This window comes from Carassius gibelio, chromosome A3 (assembly GCF_023724105.1).
Source record: "Carassius gibelio isolate Cgi1373 ecotype wild population from Czech Republic chromosome A3, carGib1.2-hapl.c, whole genome shotgun sequence".
Classification (NCBI taxonomy): domain Eukaryota; kingdom Metazoa; phylum Chordata; class Actinopteri; order Cypriniformes; family Cyprinidae; genus Carassius; species Carassius gibelio.
In genome coordinates, this window is record NC_068373.1 from 19831459 (window position 1) to 19853574 (window position 22116).

General features: G+C 37.8%; 2 protein-coding genes across 3 annotated transcripts; both read left to right on the top strand.

The window, feature by feature from the left end:
• Positions 1-418: 418 nt before the first annotated feature.
• Positions 419-9376, top strand: LOC127951329 (eukaryotic peptide chain release factor GTP-binding subunit ERF3A). Its single transcript, XM_052549175.1, has 14 exons — positions 419-965; positions 2211-2252; positions 4344-4598; positions 5225-5258; positions 5354-5431; positions 5576-5756; positions 6748-6902; positions 6990-7130; positions 7410-7503; positions 7707-7787; positions 7878-8051; positions 8202-8291; positions 8455-8623; positions 8744-9376. The coding sequence occupies exons 1-14, from the start codon at positions 770-772 to the stop codon at positions 8794-8796; spliced, it is 1743 nt and encodes a 580-aa protein (XP_052405135.1). The 5' UTR covers positions 419-769; the 3' UTR covers positions 8797-9376.
• A 2222-nt stretch (positions 9377-11598) lies between these two features.
• On the top strand, positions 11599-21155 carry LOC127951336 (nuclear distribution protein nudE homolog 1-A-like). Of its 2 annotated transcripts, XM_052549187.1 has the most exons (10): positions 11599-11808; positions 12611-12715; positions 13628-13781; positions 16056-16204; positions 16302-16438; positions 16624-16827; positions 17103-17188; positions 17308-17453; positions 19500-19544; positions 19653-21155. In XM_052549187.1, exons 2-10 carry the CDS (start codon positions 12630-12632, stop codon positions 19657-19659), a joined length of 1014 nt encoding a protein of 337 aa, XP_052405147.1. In that variant the 5' UTR covers positions 11599-11808; positions 12611-12629; the 3' UTR covers positions 19660-21155. The 2 variants fall into 2 exon arrangements, with proteins under 2 accessions (XP_052405147.1, XP_052405156.1); XM_052549196.1 differs by having other exon boundaries at positions 11600-11808; positions 19500-21155.
• The last annotated feature ends 961 nt before the right edge of the window (positions 21156-22116 follow it).

A 22116-nucleotide genomic window follows, 5' to 3' on the forward strand; every position in this document is an offset into this window, starting at 1 on the left:
TTTTCCTTTGGGGAGGCAAGTGCTGACTTGAAATATTGTGTTAAAAGTAAGAATAGAGTGGTTTTTATAATTACAATTTTATTTTACAACGAACAGTTATGGAAATGACAATAAAGAAAATAATACTAAAACACAAAAAATAGCTTGGAGGTTTATTTTTTATTTATTTATTTTTAACTCTGTCCTGAACTTCTAATCGTAACTTCTATATAACTGAAGAAGTTAGTTAAAACCGGCTGCTTTGTCACACCTTTAAAATCCTATAAAATGACTAAAGTTAAGCTTCAAATACATTTTAAAAGCATATTAAAACACTTCAAATACATTTTCGCATATTTAATAGTTTTATAGCTGCAGTGAACCGTAATAGGCTATTTGGAAGTTTTTAATGAGGTCAGCAAACGATCGGGTTCACCCATAATGCAGAAATGTAGTTTATTATCGACACCGCTCAGGCGCCTCTCGCGTTCTTTCAGAAGCAAACCACTACACTTCCCAGAATCCCACCCGCTATTGCTTCGCGAGGTCAGTGGAATCGTCAGCACACACGAGGACTCATTCCGAGAGCTTAGTCAAACCTCCCTTTTTTTCTCTTCCCTCCGCTGCGAGACACCGGCTGTTTGATTTCAACCAAACGGGGGGAAGGCCACAGTCCACTGACAGAAAGTTCAACGGCGCACGTGGTGAACTGACCAGCGGCTAAGGCCGGGCACGAAAGTGATCAAGTCCGTGGCTTTAAAGCGTGCGTGTGTGGAACAGCTGTGTGGCGATGGAGGCGATAGACACTGCCCCTGATTCCTGGGATCAGGAGGACGATGGCGAGGCCCAGGTCGACGAGCAACTTTCCAATGCTTTTACTACCAGTCTAAACGTGGAGGCCAAGCCGTTTGTCCCCAACGTGCACGCCGCAGAATTCGTCCCGACCTTCCGACAGAAGGACTCCGATGAAACGGTGGAGTCAGCGGGTGAGTTCCCGGTTATTTAACGACTGTTAGCCGCGTTAGCTGTTAGCCTCACACACGCTTGTTCGCATGAGCTTAGCATGGATGCTACATCAGAGTTACAGTCAACGGCTCGGAGCGGAAACAGGGCCAACGTGTAATTTACAAGTTAACAAGCTGAAAAACTTGCTTGACGTGAATTAGAAGTGTTCGTCTACGCTGTAAGAACGCGGTAACAGTAGTTCGTGCTTTATCAGCGAATCAGTTTGGTGGAGACTTAGTGTATAGTAGGTGCTTATAAAACAATTTTAGACTTATAACAACATAAACCTGGCTGGTGTTGCAGAATTAAAAGTGTATTCGGTTAGTGTTTTTTTTTAAATGGACAGTTTGCTGAAACTTTCGACGTGTTTTGCCGTTTTATTAACGCACGTGAACTTAGTCAAAATGTGCTTCCGTTTATTATAATTTCTATATCTTCGATAAAAAAAATAAAAAAACATCTGTCCTGTTGATTGACTGCTTTGTTTGAGTGGCCTCTTTTAACTGATTGTTTAAGGGTGGGGTTTGACCCCCATGTTGTCTTAGTGCAAACAAAATGTACCATTATGTGTTATGTGCTGTTACAGTATAACAATGAAAGTCAGTTGTTGCCCTCATCCGCTTAAATCATGACACTACAAAACTGGACATATTCATTACCATCTAGTCTTAGATCAAAGGCAGATCCAGAAAATACCAGCACAATTTGGCAGCAAAATTGTTTCACTACAGCTAAGTTTCTAAACTCTCACCTGAAGCCTTTGTGTCAGCTGTTGTGTTTGAATACAGTGTGTTTAAGGCTCTCACTGGAGGTCTTCTGGGAAAGATCAATGTAGCATGTAATGGAGGTAAACGCAGTGATGTGATCTGATATGCTTATTAAACTGTGCAATAAAAGAAAACTCTTAAGAGGGGTAGATTTTAACACAATTTATGAAAAAAATAATTAAAAAAAATAAAGAAATGAAGTGGAAATTTCAATCAGTGATCTTGTTATAAAACTGTCATTTGGACAAACGTGGGAGTTTGTTTTAACAGTTTTTTGTCTTGCTACATGTGGAAGATATACCATTTACATTTCACATACTATTATTACATACTCCAGTTTGATGTTTGCAAATTTGTTGAATGTTGTCATGCAGTTTCCCTTTTAAGATGATTATTCTTAGCAACCAGACTGTCCTGTGTAATTACAGCTGTAAAAATAAGCATTTTATATTACTGCAGGTCCTGATACAGATGCCAATGTGGAAGTATCAGAGCCTGAGGGTAAGTAAATGCCGAGACACACAACCACATTGTGCTTCACATCCCTGTAATAAAGATAATAAACATACAGATGAGTCTAGTATCTTATGCTTGTTCACATTGTGGATCATTCAGTGTGATAAACATGTTAATTTGAACGGACACATTAATGCTTCCGTTCTAGCAGGACATTTGTGTGCCATCAATGCAATTTTTTCCATTCTGCTGTGAAGAAAACTATTGTTCAACCAATGTGAACCGTGCTCTTGGTCACAAGCCCGGCGCTGAAACATAAAACCATGACTTGGTGGTGCTCACGAGCAAAGTATTTTCCTAAGTAATGGTGAATAGTCAATCTGTAGTCTTGTATTTAGGTGTAGTTTGATCAACACAATAGTGAAGTGAAAAATCTTAATGGCTGTTTGAAGACATATAAATATTGTTTGTAGAGCTGAAACAACGAATCGATTTAATCGATTAAAATCGATTATTAAAATAGTTGTCAACTAATTTAGTAATCGATTCGTCGCTAAATAAATTTTATTTGCCATAAGCGGCTCATTTCGTGCATATTTCAAATCTGCGGTGACCAAAGTGTGGCAGTAATGAGCCACCGGAGGTTTTACTCAGCCAGTACAGCAGGTGAAGTAGCGAATAGCCAATAGCTGGCCTCGTTTTATGTCACGTGCTTCCCTAACAGCGTCTCTGCAGCATTCAGCGGAAAGTGGGAGTACTTTACTTTGAGCCTTCAAAATGAAGAGTAACCTGTAAACTCTGCACTACTGAACTGTTTAAGGGGCCGTTCACATATCGTGTCTTTTGCGTGCTCAAGTTCGTTATTTCCTATGTAGGCGCGCAGTATGCACTCTCATAATGGAAGCGACGCGGTCGCGACACGCACGCGGTGCGATGCGCCCGTTTTTCCAGGCGCGTCCACACCGCATCCATTTATCCTTTGCTGAAATTTCCGGGTCTTCATGGAGAGGGCACGTCATGGAGAGAGCACGTCATGGTTGCTTAGCAAAGGCAGACGCCTCAGGGGCGCTTCTGCCCGAGCGCTTTGGAAAGAAGGAGAAAGCGGCGCGACTAGCGTTTTCCACGCGTTTTTAGGTGCAATATGTGAACGGCCCCTAAGAATTTTATTTGTGCAGATTCTCCAGTACAAGGTTGTTTGCAAATGTTTAGTCGTAAAAGCTGATAACATTGCTTTTTAACAGTTAACATTTAAAGCTTTACAAACATGTTATGTGATCAGTTTGTCGTTTACCAGTTCATAATTCAGACTTGCAGCCTAATTATGACTGAATGAGAGAGGTAAATGTTTGAGTATATTTAAAATGCACTTCTTTTCTAAGTATTCACTGCTCTTTTTCACACAGCAGGTTATTTGTGTGTGTCCCAATTTTTTTTTTTCTGGACAACCTTCTGATGGATTTTACTTTAAATTGGGAGTTCCATTCAGGTTTCATGCCATTGGCACTTTTTTTTCTCGAAGGATTGTTTACAATTTCACAGCATAAGCTATAAAGCTTTTTCCCAGTAAATAATAAAATACAATGCACTGCAATTTTATTTTGTTTTATCCTTATACTTCGTGAAAATATGTTCTCAAAGATTCCTTAAGCTTTGTTTGGGATGTTAAACTACTTTAGGAGCTCTAAGGACTGCCATGGTGAAAACAATATTTGAAATCTCCTTGTGAATTTTGCTAGAGTATGGGTCAGTGTTTTGATTGCAGAAGAGTTCGACAAAGGATTACTAACATAATAAAACAACTCCAGGTATATTTTTGATGAGGATATGACAATGCAAAATGGTTAAAATCTCTTAAAAATCTATGCTGAATGATAAAGACCCTTTATTAATAATTTACTTGGGGAAAAAATGGAAAAAACTAAAATATAAGTACATAAACCGATTAATCGATTAATCGTAAAAATAATCGACAGATTAATCGATTATCAAAATAATCGTTAGTTGCAGCCCTAATTGTTTGACATTGTTTTAAGTGAGAAGCTGGTATCATAAATGGAAAATTGCATAGGGCAATGTTAAACCGGGGTGTCTTGTTGGATAAATGGTGTAAAAAGATAATGTTGGTTTTGACACCAGCTCCGCCCATGGAGAACGGTGATGTGGAGATGGGAGCAGATGACACCTGGGAGCAGAAAGGGGGTGAGCCCAGCAAGGCTGAGGCAGAGCCAGGAGGCAGCCCTGGAGGAGACGGGGGTCAGGCGGAAGAAGACTCCCCTCAAGAGGAAGGAATGGAGGAGGAGGAAGAAGTAGTGCCAACACCTAAAGTAATCCCCACACAGCCAAATGCCCCCAAGAAGGAACATGTTAACGTGGTCTTCATTGGCCATGTCGGTTAGTGTTTGCATACTGCATTTACATGATATATTTGATGCCAGCATCCAGTTTTAACTCCTTAGGGACTGTTTACTTTTGGGTTGATTCTCAGGAAAAGATTTTTAATGTAAGGTCACATTTAGTTTAAGATTTAGATACTTTAAAAATATATGTATATAATTCTTTTGTTGTTTTCTATATATAGTTTGACTTTTTCTATTCAGTTTTTTTCCGATTCGTTAATAAATAGCTGTGGTAATTGGTATAATGGTAAATTATTAACAAACAAACATGGTTAATCGCACAGTAACTTGTCAAGAACTTCTTGCTTGTGCTTTTTTAGTTTTATTGTTTTAACTTTTCATCTTTTAGCTTCCATTTCATTTTCTTAAGATAAGCAGTTTCAGTAACACTCACAAGTTTCATTCATCTCATTTGCCGGAATAGTTTTTTCACTTGGCTCTAATTCACTTGGATTTGTTATGTAACCACTTTATTATTAATCCATTACCTTCAAGGCATCTCAGTGCAAACATATCCCAAGAGCATCATGGGGAACACTTTTAAAATGTCTTTAGGAACAGAATTTTACCATCTTTATCTGTCCTGGCTTACCCTGTCTTTCTTATCTCATTTTGCTCCAGATGCTGGCAAGTCAACTATTGGAGGACAAATCATGTGAGTTGTTGATTTTGCCACAGTGTGTTTGGCAGATATTGTTGGTTTTTCCGTCCCATGTTTCTGATAGCTTATATTCTGCCCCTCCTCTGCAGGTATTTAACAGGAATGGTGGATAAACGAACTCTGGAGAAGTATGAGAAAGAAGCCAAGGAGAAGAACCGGGAAACTTGGTAATTAGCTTGGCTAAAAAGTTAATTTACCAGAACATCTAGTGGGCAGTCAAATTAGATCCTCTAAACACAGTTGAAACACCTTAGTATTTGTATTTATTTCTTAAGGTAGAGTAATTTTTCATAGTTAATGTTTTTTCTCAGGTACCTTTCTTGGGCCCTTGACACAAACCAGGAGGAAAGAGACAAAGGAAAAACTGTGGAAGTCGGACGTGCGTACTTTGAGACAGAGAAAAAGCACTTTACCATTCTGGATGCACCAGGCCACAAAAGCTTTGTGCCCAACATGATTGGTGGAGCTTCACAAGCTGACTTGGCAGTGCTGGTGAGTTGTAGCGTTGATTAGGCACTGAAAGACATCTGTGAGAAGTATCCACTCATGCCACCTGGTGTTCAGGAAGTCTCCATGGAAAAATCCTCTCCCTTGCTGATCTGTGTTCAAGTTGAATGTGTTAATGACACAGTAGAGGGCGCTGTCTGAATGCAGATGTCCGTCTCAAAAGGCTTTGACTTTAAAGGGTACATAACATACAGTTTCACCTAATCTCATGTTAATCTTGAGTACTTATAGAGTAGTAGTGCAGTAGTACTTATTTATCCAAAAAGTCTTTAGTTTTATCATATTTATAAAAGAAAAATCCAGCTTTCCAATTCTTTCCGGGAAAAGCAGAGCTCCTGGAGGCGTGCCGTGAGCGGAGCTATAATGCTGTTGTTTTGTGTTGTTTCCATTAACATATATTCACTTATGTGCTGATTTCCAACAAAATACAGAAATCTGATGCAGTTGTACTTACATGAATGGGGTCTTTTATCACAGGGACGGCTACATGTTTTAATAGCAAACGATGTGCAAATCCAGCATCGACCTGGGCCTTGTTTAGAAAACAGTCGTCACTCAAATGACCAGAACACACAAACGTACTTGATACATTCTGTTGGTGCCCTGGAAAAAGAAACTGCATCCACTGTTCGTGTAACGCTGGGTTCTTGGGGAAGCTGAACACGGTTACTTTCCCTCACATCCAAAAACACACTTTTTTTGGAGGCATTCTCAAACAAATCCTATGCAGCGCTGTCAACGATTTTGAAGCATGTTGATGTGCGCGGTCTCGCTCTCCTCCAGTCAATGTGTGTGCGCAGGCATGCTTGTCTGGGAGAAATACTCTTAAAAGGACTTCCATTCATTAGATCCACGAACAAAACAAAAAAAACAGCCGAAACTTGTACCAAAACCCGGAAGTAAGATTTTCGGCACAGAAATTCTCAGTCATTCTTCTAAATTATTTTTTAAAACTTTGGCCATGTTTTGTCTGAAGGTAATCTCTGCAAGGAAAGGAGAATTTGAGACGGGCTTCGAGAAAGGAGGCCAGACACGGGAACATGCCATGTTGGCCAAAACTGCTGGAGTCAAGCATTTGATTGTACTTGTAAACAAAATGGATGATCCAACAGTGAACTGGAGTTTGGAGAGGTCAGACATTTATATACAAAGGCTGTTGGTCTTGTATTTATTTTTTTTATTTTTTTAGGGTAAATTTTTTACACTGTTTGCACATAGGTACGAAGAATGTAAGGAGAAACTTGTTCCATTTTTGAAGAAAGTTGGGTTCAACCCCAGGAAAGATGTTCATTTCATGCCGTGTTCGGGACTTACTGGGGCCAATCTGAAGGAGCCAGCAGAGTACTGCCCTTGGTATACGTAAGTGTGCTGACTTGCTGTCATTTAAATTGTATTTGAATGCTTTTTGACAATTATTGTGTAATAATTTACACATAGTATAAAAAAACATTAAATAAGTGGTTCTCAACCTTTTTGACTCCCAAGGCTCTTTTTTGTCCAAGATTGTATTTGAAGGCCATTCCTTCTAAGTTCTAAGATTCCTTCTGGTTCTCCCGGGCCCCCTGGTTTAGAACCACTGCTTTGAATATCATAAAAGTACATGATTAATGTGTCTCTATTTTCGTGTATTATGAACAGAGGGTTACCATTCATTCCACATCTGGATAGTTTGCCAAATTTCAACAGATCAAATGATGGACCAGTCAGGTTACCCATAGTAGACAAGTATAAGGTATGTAAAGTGTAAAATAAATCATCTATGAAAAAGAAGAATAAATATTCTGTTTTATTTAATTATTGTTGGGGGAATTTGTTTTTTTCACTTAATTTGAGTTATCTTGAGCTGTATGAATGTATTGAAGTTCATCATATGTCATGCATGGCTTTATTTAGATGTTTTATTTAAAAATACTGCTTTTTGGTGTGTTATTGCAGGACATGGGCACTGTGGTATTGGGGAAATTGGAGTCGGGATCAATCAGCAAAGCTCAGCAACTTGTGATGATGCCCAACAGGGTAAGATTATTGTAAAGTATCCCTTTAAAAACATCAGATTTTATTGCAATAATTGGCTGACATATCTGTACCTATCTCAACTGTCTGCAGCACACTGTAGAGGTGCTGAGTTTGCTTTCTGACGATGTTGAAACCGATGATGCCGCCCCGGGAGAGAACTTGAAGTTGCGACTCAAAGGCATTGAAGAAGAGGAGATCTTGCCAGGCTTCATCCTCTGTAATGCTGAGAACCTTTGCCACACTGGGCGCACCTTTGATGCCCAGGTCAGTGGAAACTCTGTAAAGTCTTCTGTAATTAAAAGAATGATCCAAATTAAATAAAAGTTCAGCTCTATCAACAGTATATATGATTACTCAATTACCTTGTTTTTGTTTTGCTACATGGGAATTGTGCTTTTGTCTCTGCCATTTCAGATAGTCATCATTGAACACAAGTCAATCATCTGCCCAGGTTACAACGCAGTTCTTCATATCCACACCTGCATTGAAGAAGTGCAAATTACGGTAATGGCAGCACATTTTCAATTTTTACATTTAGTATTTGGACAGAAGTTCTCTTGTGTAAATCTGTGACCATAAGCTCTGCAGACTTTAGCTCGGGTGAGTGCCTCATTTACAGCTGGTTCTGTATCAAAGTGGTTTAAATGTGCCTTTGGTCCCTTTACAGGCCTTAATCTGTCTGGTAGACAAAAAGACGGGGGACAAGAGCAAAACACGACCGCGCTTCGTCAAACAAGACCAGGTGTGCATTGCTCGTCTGAGAACAGCTGGGACCATCTGCCTTGAGACCTTCAAAGATTTCCCTCAAATGGGACGTTTCACCTTACGAGATGAAGGCAAGTGGACATTATCGCCAAATGCGAGTTTGTAACTTATTTTCAACTTGGATTTGTTGTTTTATATCTGTTCTGTGAATTTCTTTTGAGTTCTGAATATGTACTTCCTTTGTCTTGTAGGGAAAACCATTGCCATTGGAAAAGTGTTGAAACTTGTTGCTGAGAAGGACTGAAAAGAATGATTGGTGGTTCTGAAACGACTGACCGAGGCGGAGGCAGATGCTGCTTCAGCCGCAGCACACTTCATAGCCCTCCTGTCCTTTCTCCTCTCCGCCTCCCGAAGACCAGCTTGAAAAACTTATCTTAAAGAAATCTGTTTTTAAGCAAATGAAATCAAGTCCACATGTGTCAGCTTTCTCATATTGAGAGCTCAGCGATGCCATTGTTCTAGGTTCTCCCCCATGACCTGTTCTTCATCAGTCTCACACGTTGAACGGCAAGAGATCTAGCTCTCTTCCATACCTTTTATTTTTATAATTTTTCTTTTTGCTTCCATCAGAGAAATATAATGGCAGCAGTTACAGTAAACGTATGTGGACCAAGATTTGCTTGTTAACATAAAATGATTTATGAGCAGAAAAGTTTGAATGAATAACCAATTGAAACCAAAATGTTATATATCTTGGTTGTACATGTCTCCCATTGCTTATTCCCATTTTGGTTTCGGTTCACATAACGTTCTTGCAAAGTGCATGAGCGTGTTCACGTTATTAAAGCATCTTCTATGACAATAAAATATAAAATTGGGAAAGATTTAATTGTTGAATTTTTTATTTTCCCCCTTTATAAAATGTTTTGTGCTAGGTTTCTTTTAAAAAAATGAAAAGAAAATGTGATGGAAATGTATTTGAATAGCATGTCTGCACTGTTAATTATAAGGGTATTTTGGTTTACCCCTTTAAAAAAAAAAAACTTTCTTGATCTGTGTTGCTATATTTACACATCAAACAACTTGGAGTCTCTTTCTATATATTTTGGTAACATGTTTAGTCAAAGGCAGAAATCCTAAGTACTTTTCTGAGTAATGTGCATTTCTAATTTCTATATTACTCAATACCTTGTATATGCAAACTGCAATGATTATTTCCAGTTTATATATCCTGTATATCCTGCAAAACATGGGCTTGAGGTGAACTATTTAGCCCTTTGCTTAAACTGGTAACAATGTGATTTTTGTATTTGTGTGTGAAATTGCTCTGAAACACAAATAGGGCAGTGAGGTCCAGCTCCAGATGTTCATCATACTGACACACCCACAGGGAGTGGCTTTCACTCAACTGTATTCGGTGGATAAGTACAGTAACTGGCAGGCAGAAGTGGAACGAGAGCTTCTCCATAATCATTGATTGGCCCTGAGCTTTCTGAGTAACTGCTTCATTTTTTGGTTAATGCATTTAAGTGATGATGAATTGTTTTTCTCTGTCTGTTTTCAATGCTCTAAGGCTAAGTTCATATTGGTGGTCTATTTCTGTAGATCAAGATGCATTCCAACATTTCTTCTGTGCCGACGCACAGACTGATGAATCTGGGTCATGTCCTGGAAAGACTTTCCATAAAGGAGTAAACTGTGTTAGAGGTCACTTTAAAAGCTGGCCCTATCCATCTTCATTGGGGGTCTTCTCTTTGGCACGGGCACTGCACTATCCTTGTTATACTACACCGGGGTGGGCAATGTGCCCTATTTATTAGGACCGATTTTCTTGTCCATGGGGCTGATGTTTCTGGTCACTGGATTTGTTTGGGTGCCCGTCATTAAGCAGAAGATGGTCCATACAGCCATAACCCAACTGAGCCTTTGCAGACCTCTGCTACCCGAGTAAGAAGATGTGTCTTCTGTTGTAAGTGCTTATTTGTATTGTTTTGTCCCTGGTCAATCCCTACAACTGGATTAAAATCGCTTTAAATGCTCTGATGTCACCAGAGGTAAAAATGAATTCAGACCAAACCGAATGGCAGGGACAATACTGAATAAGCACGAATATGTAGGTCGATTCAGAGGAAAAAACCTTCAGATTGAAAATAATAAAGCACTGTGTTTGTCTACCATTAAGTCATTCATTGATTACGATTTGATGAATTCGGTTTTTAAACAATTATTGTTATAACGTACGGATGATTATGTTCACTGTTTGCACCCTAATGTAGGCTTATATTTCCCCAGAAATGATCTATATGTTCTCGACTCCGACTCTGTAAATTATTCTGAAAAGTTTTTTCCGAATATCATTTTTATGAATAAAACTGTTTTGACAGTTTTGTTAACACACATGCGAAAATTAGTTTTAAAGGGTTAAAGGATAATGGTATTGATAACACAGACATAAAAACACATACGGAGGACCAAACCTACATAAAATAAATAAATACATGAATGTAATAAAGGAAATAAATTAATAAAGTACTTGATAAAACAAATACAATTACAATTCTTTTAAAATTAAATGTAGTCCTAATTTTTTTATTACTTTTCCTTAATAAATATTATTTTCTGTATTTATTGTTAACTTTTATTTTATTCTTGTTAACTTATTCATTCACACAATTTTTCTAGCTGAGAGATGTAAATATTGTCATTGTATAAATTAATATTGTTCAATGGTCATTTGTTTTTAAATGACTTTTTAAGAGCTGAATCAAGACGGCTACAAACAGAACTGTGACACATGCAATAACAGTAATGATTATTATTTAAAAAAAGGGGGGGGGGGTGCTAAATGTAATATGAAATGTATTAGAGCGCATAATAAGCTAATAACCCTACCCATGTTTACTGAGTCGAAACGAACAGATCAAAAAACCAACAAACGATGCAACGAAACATTTAATCTACAATGAATAATTATTATTTTATAGGTGTCTTTCAGTATTTTGAGCGCCTTCTAGTGTCCGAGGTAGATAAGGGAGGACCGCCCTCCAAGTATGAAACAAACCAACCGCTGGCTTGCAAATTGATGGCGTCATTACAAATCAGCCAATCAGAAGAAGGCATGAAACAAACCACGAGCTGAGAGTTTTTACACAACAGTCGGATTTGTCCCATTGTCAAGAGTGTGACGTGCCAGAAAATAGTTTGTATAGTGTCGTTATTTAATTTCAGATTCATAATCATACTATTTAGCTCAACCTATCTCTCACAGGAAGTATACAGATATTTGGGAGAAAGCAGATTTGAGCATTACCCGGAGGTAAGTTAAGTTGCTAGCTAGCGTGATCAGTTCGGTTGAAGACTGAGATGTGTTAGATCTCTAAACATGCTGTTAAGTATATCGTTATTTTAATAAACAGCAGTTTCAGCCAAAAGACACGGCCAACGTGTTCTTCATTCGTTATTAAAGTAAATCTCGGTCTGAGCCTATCCTCAGTTTAAGTGGCCGGTTTGTTAGCCAGCTAGCAAACTTAAACTTGAAGTCTTTTCATATGATGGTGAAAGAAAGTTGATGTGCTCTTAAATGTTTACTGTTATCCGAAGCATAACTGCATACCTTTTTTGTTGCAGATTTTAGATATGTAATACATTTTCTGTTGTTAGTTTAGCTAAGGTTATAAATCCATAAGACGTCTTCAGATAGTCCAAGTTGCACAGTCCTTTATTACTGACATATTGTTACTGTTTAAAATTGTAGAGTAATAGTGAGTCGTGGGCCTGTGGGAAAATATCTTTGTTTTCAAAATCATAACAAAACGCCATTCATCTCCTTTTTTAATCTCATTATTCCAAAAAAGCTCCACCCTTTCAAGAAGAAACTGTTTCAGTAACAAAATGGTCTTGCAAGTTTCATAGATTTTTGTCATTTATTATTGTATTGACTTAAAAATGCTTTTGGATGACCACATCAAACTGACATAGACCACAAACAATTTGATATGTTACTCCAAACAATGTTTTTATATAATGTAATTTGTATATTTCATCGATCAATTAATTTATTCTTCTTGTTATTATTATTATGAACGATTTTAATGTATTGATGGCCATTATTTTGCCAGTAAACCTGAACGCACAGCAATGAGTGACCCAGAGCCAGCAACATTTGCATCTGTTGAACAAGAGAGGGACTACTGGAAGGAACAGGCTGCCAAATACCAGCAAAGGTACTTCAGTGTTGTTTTTCATTAAAATGATATTTGATCTACATTGGACATAAAGGAACTTAAGGAAAAGTAAGGCAGGTTTGTTGCTAAACACTTCAGATAGAACGAAGGATACGATCGTCCTGTACAATCCATATTCAGTCATTTTAAGCCCCTCTTCCACCGCAGGAACTAGGGACTTTGGGCCGGTACTTGGTGTGTTTCCAACGCAGGAACCAGGGTGTAAATAAAGTTCCGGGTAAAAAATATTGCCCCTCAGAAATTTCCTGCCTACGAAGTAGTACTTTTTCAAAGGTCCAGAACTTTTGGGGGCGGGACTTGAGCACTGAACATACTGATTGGTTGAGTTCATGGTAAATCTTAACAGATAATCTTTGGTCTTTATTTCTGTTATTCTATTAATATGTTAAAATGAAAATGACAACAGGCAATGTTTGATATAATATTTAGTTTTCATTGTAGGCCATGTACGTTCCCTGAACTACATTTCTGTGGCTATTAATATGTTTAAATGAAAATGAAAAGGGGCATTGGTGTTTGATATATTTCGTCTTATTGTAAATACAGTGTGGAAAATTGCAGTAGCCGAGGTGAGCTGACTGATGTCATCAAGTACGCTGCTGTTTGCAGAATTACCAGACTTGCGTCGTCCCATCTGCGGGAGTTCACACTCAGTCAAACTCACTCAGTCCGAACTACTGTGAATAAAAGTCTGAAATTTGCATACTTGGTATGGAAAAGCATTCATACCTACATCACCAGACTATTTGCCTAATCTTCTCAGTACTTTAAATCGCGAAGGAAATGCAGACAGCAACAGGTCTGGGGTGGAGGGGGGTGGGAGAACCTAAGACATAATGTTCCAGGTAATTTCGGTGGAAAAGTGGCTTTATTGAATCACTGCTTGTTCAGGGCTGAGGAGGCGCAGGAGGAGCTGCAGGAGTTTCAGCAGATGAGTCGAGACTATGAGGAGGAGCTGGAGACAGAGCTGAAGCAGTGTGATGCCCGTTATCGTGAGCTTCTTACGACCAGCAACAGACTCCGCATGGAATTAGAAAACTACAAGGTACTGTGGTGCATCATAGACACATGGTTAATCAACTAATCTTTTTTGATAGTAATCACTGTTTAGATGCTAATTGACTCTTTGCCAAGAGTTTGATTCACTGGTGATCTGACCAATCATAATGCCAAATCTGCCATTTTGTCCGACAAACCAGACAGGAGAGTAAATTTAACATTGGTGGTCTTGAACTTGAAAAATGGTGTGTATTGACATCTTTTCATAGTTGAAAAGAGATACCTTCTGATGTTTATTTATTTCAATCTTTAACTAGTAAAGAGAGAGAGGATTGGTTCAAGTGCCATTAGAACTGAAGCACTACAGTGATCTCTCACGACACAATAAAGAGCCACAAAACTGTGTTTGTTTGAATTTCTTAAAAAAAATGACAATTTGAAAGCCAAGACTTTTTCATACCTAAAGTAACCTACTCTGTCTTGTCTGTCAGCATGTTGTCAGTTTCCTCATTGCTCTGCAATGTATTTTTCATTGCGTGAGAACGTGTGGCACGAGAGTGCCATGGTTTGTCAGACATAGCAACAGTAACTAAGGGGGTGGGTCTTTGCGCAGGATCAATTATATAAGGCCCGTTTGGGTCACACCTTTGTAAACAAAAATTCAGTTGACTACAGTTGATTGCAAACACATTACAGTCAGGGGCACAGGTACAATGTAAATTGAAGTATACATAATCTTTCATCACCAACCTCTAAAAAAAAAAAAAAAAAAAAGATAATTGGTCCATTTAAATGAAAACGTGCCTAAATCACCCCAGAACAGTTTACAAACCTGATTAAGCAGTCTTTGCCTCAAAAGGTGGTTTAGCAAAATATTATGATAAAAAAAAAAGTACGTATGTTGTGCTTATTTTTCTAATAAATCTATTTGATCTATTACCTCAAACCATATGTGAACAACATAATAATGGGCTGTAAACTGAATAACTCTACTGTGAATAGATGTGTCACTGATGTCTCATAAAGCACATTGATGGGGTTTTATCTGTAATATTTGAATACAAATTTGATCTATGACTGACGTTCATTTGTTAGCATATAACCACAGATAAAAGCCATTTGAATCTTCGTTGGCTGCGTGTTTACATCCAGAATGTCTGTCAGGTTTTTTCATTACTTACTGAGGACACATTCACAGACCGACAACAGAGATCCAATTCAGGATGAGGAGAGCAGCTGATGCTTATTTCTGCATCAGTGTCTGGAGGGCATGGAGGCTCACTCATGGTTTTACTTGCCGTTAGTTGCACAATCATGGTTGTAAAGCCATATTGCAGGTTTAATTTAAAAAAGACCTTAGTCAAATTACATTTAAATGCTTAATCTCGTAGCATTAGGCATTTCAGTTGACTACAGATTTTTATTCAATTAAATCTAGGGATCATTATTTGCTGAGAAAGCCCCCAAATGTAGATCATTCAAACATATTACTTGTCGCAGATAAATGGAATAAAATGTGGCTTAATTTATATACACTACAGTTTGTGTTCAGGTCAAGCGGCAACCTCCTGCTCTCTCTCGTGAAACCAACACAGAAGTGACTAAAACTGCAATTCATCGACTTGCCGCTTGAGGCTGGCTCCAAAAGGGAGTCAGTCCTATAGACTCCCCATGTTAAATTGCCCAACTTTACAGCCGGAAAAAATGTTAACAGCCTGGTTCAAAAAATTATTTTGGTCTATATAGCTAATTTTGCCCTTCATGACAACTGTGAGTGGGGATTTTTTGTTTTTTTAGTAACGTTAAAATTATATTAAGCCTTAAAGTTCTGCGTAGTTTAGGGTGTGGCCACTTGATTGACAGGTGGACTGCTGCTTGTCACCAATCTCGAGCTAGGTGGGTGTGGCTTTAGCAACCAGGTCCTGTCTCTTTGCCCATTTTTGATTATCCAGGGGTGATGCGTTGCCAAGGTGTCGATGGCTGGCTCCGCCCACTTTGAGCTTCAAAAACTGTCTTCAGAATGCATTGGTGACATCACGGACACTACGTCCAAGTATCAAGGATTCCACAAAAATATTAAGCAGCAAAAACTGTTTTCAGTTTAAGAAATGTTTCGTCAGACGTTTCCAGATTTTTTAAAAATATTACCAACTTTTGAATGGTGGTTTGATATTTGTATTTTCTTATTCCTGTAATTGTACATATGCTTATGACTGTTCTACAGTCTGAGTGTAGTTTCTCATAAATGTTTTACTTTATCTCATCAAATGTATGTTTTACCTTCTTTTTGTGTGGTCTTTTTTTTCTTGTTTACTAACAGGAGAAGTATGAAACGCAGCACTCTGAAGCAGTCAGGCAGATTTCGACTCTAGAAGGAGACCTGGCAGAGACCACAGCCATCAAAGACCAACTGCACAAGTATATCCGGGAGTTAGAGCAAGCTAACGATGACCTGGAGAGAGCTAAGAGGTGTGTTTAGTGCTTTAACAGAAGTATTTGTCATACGTTCTAGATATTTATGAGTTAAACAATATATTGCTAATATCTGTCTATCCTGTTCTTATAGGGCGACTATAATGTCACTTGAGGACTTTGAGCAGAGAATGAATCATGTTATAGAGAGAAATGCCTTCCTTGAGAATGAGCTTGATGAAAAAGAAAATCTTCTAGAATCAGTACAGAGATTAAAAGATGAAGCCAGAGGTAAACTCAGTGGAGACCTGTTTGTATATACACCATTCACTCTTATCTAACTGCAAACTTCTATTTTCTTTGATAATTAGTAGTATAATCACCTGATTTGCCAGTCTCTGATGTTTTAACAGATTCAGTGTTTGTGTGCTGATTGTGTTCTTTTCTTTTCCTTTTTGTCTTTCTCCTCGGTGCAGATTTAAGACATGAACTTGCTGTTCAGCAGAAACAGGAGCGCAAGACATCAATCAGCCTTTCTAAAGATGTAGAGAAGCCAGAGGCCACACCCTCCAGACCCTCCTCTGTTGTTACCTCCGCTCTCCCATCGCTCCATCCCACACCCTCCAGACCTCCATGCTCAGGGAGTGCATTTAACACCCCCTCAGCTTCCTACAGCAGAAGTGAGCACAAACACAGCCACTTAATTCTGTAAGGGCCACCTAACTGGCCCAAGGACAGTATCCAGTAGTGTAACTAAATGTTTCCTGAGCATTTCTTTTCAATGCTGTGCATAACACTTAAGTTACTGCAGTTTAAATGATACCAAGAGTGGGGAGAAAGAATACATTTGAAGGATGGAGAGGAGGAAAATTCAATTTCTTACATGTCTAAAACGTAAGTTTAATTTAAATGTTGATTTTTTTTTTAACTTAATTTTTTTTTCTGTCACGTCCAGTTGAAGGCCTAACTGGAACTCCTCTCACCACATCTGCACGTATATCTGCCCTTAACATCGTTGGAGAACTGTTGAGGAAAGTTGGGGTGAGTTCAGCTTTAATTGTGCTTTAATTGTGAATATTTCCAAATAATACACAATCTTTCAACTGAAGTTGTCTGTGGTTTTGATCATCATGTTTTATGTCCCTTTGCTCTGTTTTCAGAACCTTGAATCAAAGCTAGCATCGTGCAGAGAGTTAAACATCCATGAGAAAACACCCAGACGTGCCGCGATTGGCCAGGGTACACCGAACGTTTCACGGGAAACCCCTGAAATCCCATCCAGCACAAATGGCTTGTATGATAAGGGGTTTGTCTCACTGTTAATTTCCACACATTTCTGTAATTGACCAAAATGATTTCAATTAGAGCCTGACCGATATATCGGTATCGGTGAATATGCCGCTGATATGAATTTCTTTTTTTAACAAAATATAATGCAGATTAAATGCTTGAAATGGCGTAATTACTTAGTTTGTCCAGCAGAACGCGCGCCAGTTTGATACTTGCGATCTGGATGAAACGCTTTAAAGCTTAAGTCTATGGACAACCAATCCCGGGGGGCTACTGACGCTTGGAGGGTGTCATTCGAGAGGGCTGAAGGGATCCCCCGAATTTGCCCTGTGAAGTGGACTTTACGTGAAATTCCACCATGATTCCAGTTCCAAGGGAAAGTACATGTTATATTTAAAGGGCATTAAAGTGTGCGAGACATGAATTTATATTGTATTAATTTACAGAGTAGGCTATATTATGTCACACTTCTAGTGGCCGAAGTTTGGTCTGTGTGTGAAGACAGTAGTGCAAGTCTGTGAATGAATGTTTCAAAGTGAAATAAACTTAATCAGAATAAAGTTGAATGGAATAGAATTTAATTAAAGATGAATAAACTTGAGCATTTACTGTTCAGTGCACTGATGTCGGGCTCATTCTGGATAATAGTTTGTTAAATGCCATACTTCCATTACATAGCCTATCTCTGTCATGTAATTCTAAGTGTTTGATCACTACATTTGATCATTGCAAAAAAAATTTGTTCATGTTTATGTAAATAATATCTGTAGTACCGGTCAGATGTTTGGACACACACATGGGGAAAGTGTCCAAACTTTCGCTGTTCTCTAGGCGCACAGCTGCACACACATGAAGCGCACACGCGTTTCATACAGCGCGCAAGCACCGAACTGAATCTTCTTCCAGATTCTCTGAATAGACGCATACAAATACAATTAAGAAAAAAAAAAAACATCTCGACAGTTATTTATGTCTCAAGTGAATGAAAACAGTTGAAAAATTAATGGGATGTGATGTGTATCGTTATATAGGATCCGTGCATCAGGTCATAAAGGGACAGCGGCATCTAAATACTGCTGCTGTCATTGATCATCAAACAATAAAAAAGCTGTGATAAAAATCTATATTTAACCATTTTGCACATGAGTTTAAAATATTCTAGCTGAGCCCCCATAGTGAGTTTTTTTTTTTTTTTTTTAGGTGACCGTTATTTTAGACTGTAATGCCTTATTGTTTCCATGGCGATTATGATATATCTGATGTTCCGATTCTGAAATATGTGAAAGTAAATATATTTTTTAGTTTAAACACTTTTATATCGACTGTGTTAGTTGATCTATACCGGGTGATGGGCGCCGCCATGTTAGTTCACGCTGAACCCGAGCTGTGGGATTACAACACGCACATTCACCCTCTCCTTCCGAAGCACGTTGAAGTAGGTCTCCAGTAAACTCGGAGAAGGGCAGAGTAAACTTTATAGTTACCTACACAATCAGTATATGATTACGAAAATCATGTCATCAGATTATATTTGTAAGGATCATTATTAACGTTTCCACAGACATCAGCGTGTATTTTACAAGCTGTAAATTGAAGGTTGAAAACACTGAATATTTGTGATATATCAAGCGCTCAGTTCGTCCGATCTGGCTCTGCTCTAAGCGCGAAAACGGATTTAAATTCAGCAGTTGATGACGTGACACACTGAAAGTTCTGATCAAGGCTTCAGGGACCAGCCAAGACCGATCACACCGGTGTGACCGTATGCGTGAAAGGATTAATTTATACATTAAACACTATGCATTGTTATAAAAATTATCTGATCCATGGGTCAAAAACTATAACGTGATCTAAACCATGAGATTTGCGATACTTTAAACCACTCTAATATACACAAAGAATATCAGAAAAAAAAGAATACCTTTTTTTTAAACTCCTTTATATCGTTTCGGTATCGGGCCACTAAAAAAAAAAAACATATCGGTTGGGCTCTAATTTAGATTGTACCACCACTGGCTTGTCCATAAAAATTATTCTCCAAATTTTCTGTTGTGTATTGCAGGATGGTGAAAAGGTTGGACTTTGGAACAGGACCCAAGATAATGCTGTGAATAATGCACTATTCGCTACCAGTGCACATGCATGTCTTTTGCTCTCACATCATTGGGAATGCAAGTACTCCTTATCCATTAATATGGAAATGCTTTATTTTCAGGAGCTGAATCATATCTTATGGCCCAAGTCTTCCACTATCTGAGAAGGTTCTGCTTTTATATTCATATCATATCATATCGTATCATATCGTATCATATCATATCATATCACATCATATCATATATCATATAATATACCATATCATATAATGTTATCGTGTCTATGCTAACTGTTTACCAGCTCTCTCTGGTCTGTGAAATGAAACTATTACCTGTTGTTTTACAATTTTGTTGGAGATTTGCATTGTGTTTTACAGATTTACTTACTCTTAAATACTCATACACTGTATCTCTTTTTTTTTTCTTTTTAAGTGTTGTTTTTAGGTATCTGGTGATGTATAGTAGTATTTAAATGTATAATCTGCACCATAATTGTTATTTGCTCTTTTGGGACCATAAATTGGGGGAGACTGTTGCAGGTGACTGAAAGTGGGTCCGTAGATTTACCCCTGCAGTCCCATTACATTTGGCACTAAACTACTGATCAGTGTCCAGGGAAATGTCTACCGCACATGCTTATTATTTTTCACAGGACTGGAGCAGGTTAATTTTTCATTCAGAAATACATTATATATATATATTTTTTTTTTAGAATCTAGCATTTTAATAATGAGTTTGTTACTTACTGAATAGTGTCTAGTTGAAAAAATGTTGTTACAAGGAGGTTTGTGTGATGCTGAAGCTGTAGTGTTCATATCATTGCCTCGTTGGGGCTGACGTAATAACCAACAGTAGTCTGTGTTTATTTCTAGTAATGGCTAATGTACTCCTCATTTGAACAGTCAGTGCCATCTTTTTCAAAGATTACAGCACTTCAGTACTGGAGAGTAGTTGCTGTCATATCATGCACTGAACATGAATTGAAAGTGCCTTAATATAAGATTTGCCTCAAAGTTGACTTATTACTGGGTTACTTACTAGCCCAAAGTGAGTTGCAGCTTCTCTCGCTATTCTTCCCAATGTATTAATTCTCTGATATGTCAGGGATTCCATGAAGAGGAGAAACTGAATTCTGAGTTTAAGTGCTTAGTTTTCACATTTCTCTTTGAGTTGATTTAAGTAACAAGCAATATGAATACTTCAGTGAAGGGTACATATATTTTTATGTTAAAAATAGAAATGTAAGGAAGAATTGATACATTTATATTATCCATTTTTGCCTAGAGGTACAGATGAAAAATGATATGAAATTAGAAATATAGAATGATGGTTGATAGAAAGATTTAGTACACTCGATCACACCATCTCAGGGCCTCACTTAAGCAATAACCTCACTAAAGATATAATTACAGTTCAATTTCTGTCAAGTATTTGTCAATGTATGCACAAGACATGCACAATTGCCAATTATTGTCAACATGGGTTTTCTTTGCTATTTATAAACCGAAACATCTGCAATGTCCATGCATTCCTCAGCAAAGACAATGCTTAATTTATCCTGTCTGTAAAACAATTTTTTTGTTGGTTAATCCATAACCTTCAAAATAAATGTCTTGTTAACAGGACTACTTATTTTACTTTTTTTGTTTTCTTTTCAGAAATGGTATTGTTAGAGGAATGATAGAACTCTTGGTTATGTTACTAAATGCTGTATCACATGCAAGGCACAGCTAGCCATCTATGTAGAAGCAGAAAATAAATTTTATGTCAACAAAAAAGGCCATATACACTTTGAATTAAGTGAATTAAACTACAGATCAAATTTTCTTTTTTTTGTGATCATATCAATGGACAGTGGATTAAAAAATGCTTCATGTGGTTTAATCTTTTGGCAAAAAGGAACTCCACACTTCTGTTTTCTTCAATTTTATTTTTTTTATATAATCCAGTTGAATTTTTCTGAAAGAAGGTCATATACACCTAGGATGCCTTGAGCATGAATAAATCATGGGGTAATTTTCATTTTTGGGTGAACTATCCCATTAATGCTTAAAAAAAAAATAACCATGGCACAGTGTGGTATAACTTTTTATCACTTTGTACTTATACTATGACACATACAAGGTATTGTACATGATGTCCAAAAACCGTGGAGTTACCATGGTACAATTTTGTTGCTTGTAAAACCACATTAGAATTAGTCAACTGTTGGAATCAATGAAGAACGGACCTAAGTGCCAAACCTCATTTTAGGAGATAGTCAAGATTAAATAACAAATTATTCAAAAACAGATTTGGGAATGATTTCTTTAGTTGTCATCTTTGTTGCCGGCATTGTAGTCTACTCTCGCTGGATCAGGAAACAGTCCTCCATAAAATGTGCTGCACACATCTAAATATTTGGGTTGAATTGTTCAGGAACAGTGTTGTAGATACAACTAAACTATTGATTTCTAGGCATGACCTCTCTTGGAAGGCCAAACAAAGTATTTTCGCTTTCACAAAGAAACCGCTTCTCCAAAACATGGCTTACAAAGTTACGCCTTCTTTCTTTGCGTGAACATTTGGGCGGCGTTATGCAAATCT

Coding starts and splice junctions, on each gene's coding strand:
- LOC127951329 (XM_052549175.1), top strand. CDS start 770: ATGGAGGCGATAGACACTGCCCCTGATTCCTGGGATCAGGAGGACGAT. Junction 8,292..8,454: donor TTGAAGAAGTGCAAATTACG/GTAATGGCAGCA, acceptor GTCCCTTTACAG/GCCTTAATCTGTCTGGTAGA. Junction 8,624..8,743: donor TTTCACCTTACGAGATGAAG/GCAAGTGGACAT, acceptor TTTGTCTTGTAG/GGAAAACCATTGCCATTGGA.
- LOC127951336 (XM_052549187.1), top strand. CDS start 12,630: ATGAGTGACCCAGAGCCAGCAACATTTGCATCTGTTGAACAAGAGAGG. Junction 16,205..16,301: donor GACCTGGAGAGAGCTAAGAG/GTGTGTTTAGTG, acceptor CTGTTCTTATAG/GGCGACTATAATGTCACTTG. Junction 17,454..19,499: donor AATGGCTTGTATGATAAGGG/GTTTGTCTCACT, acceptor TGTGTATTGCAG/GATGGTGAAAAGGTTGGACT.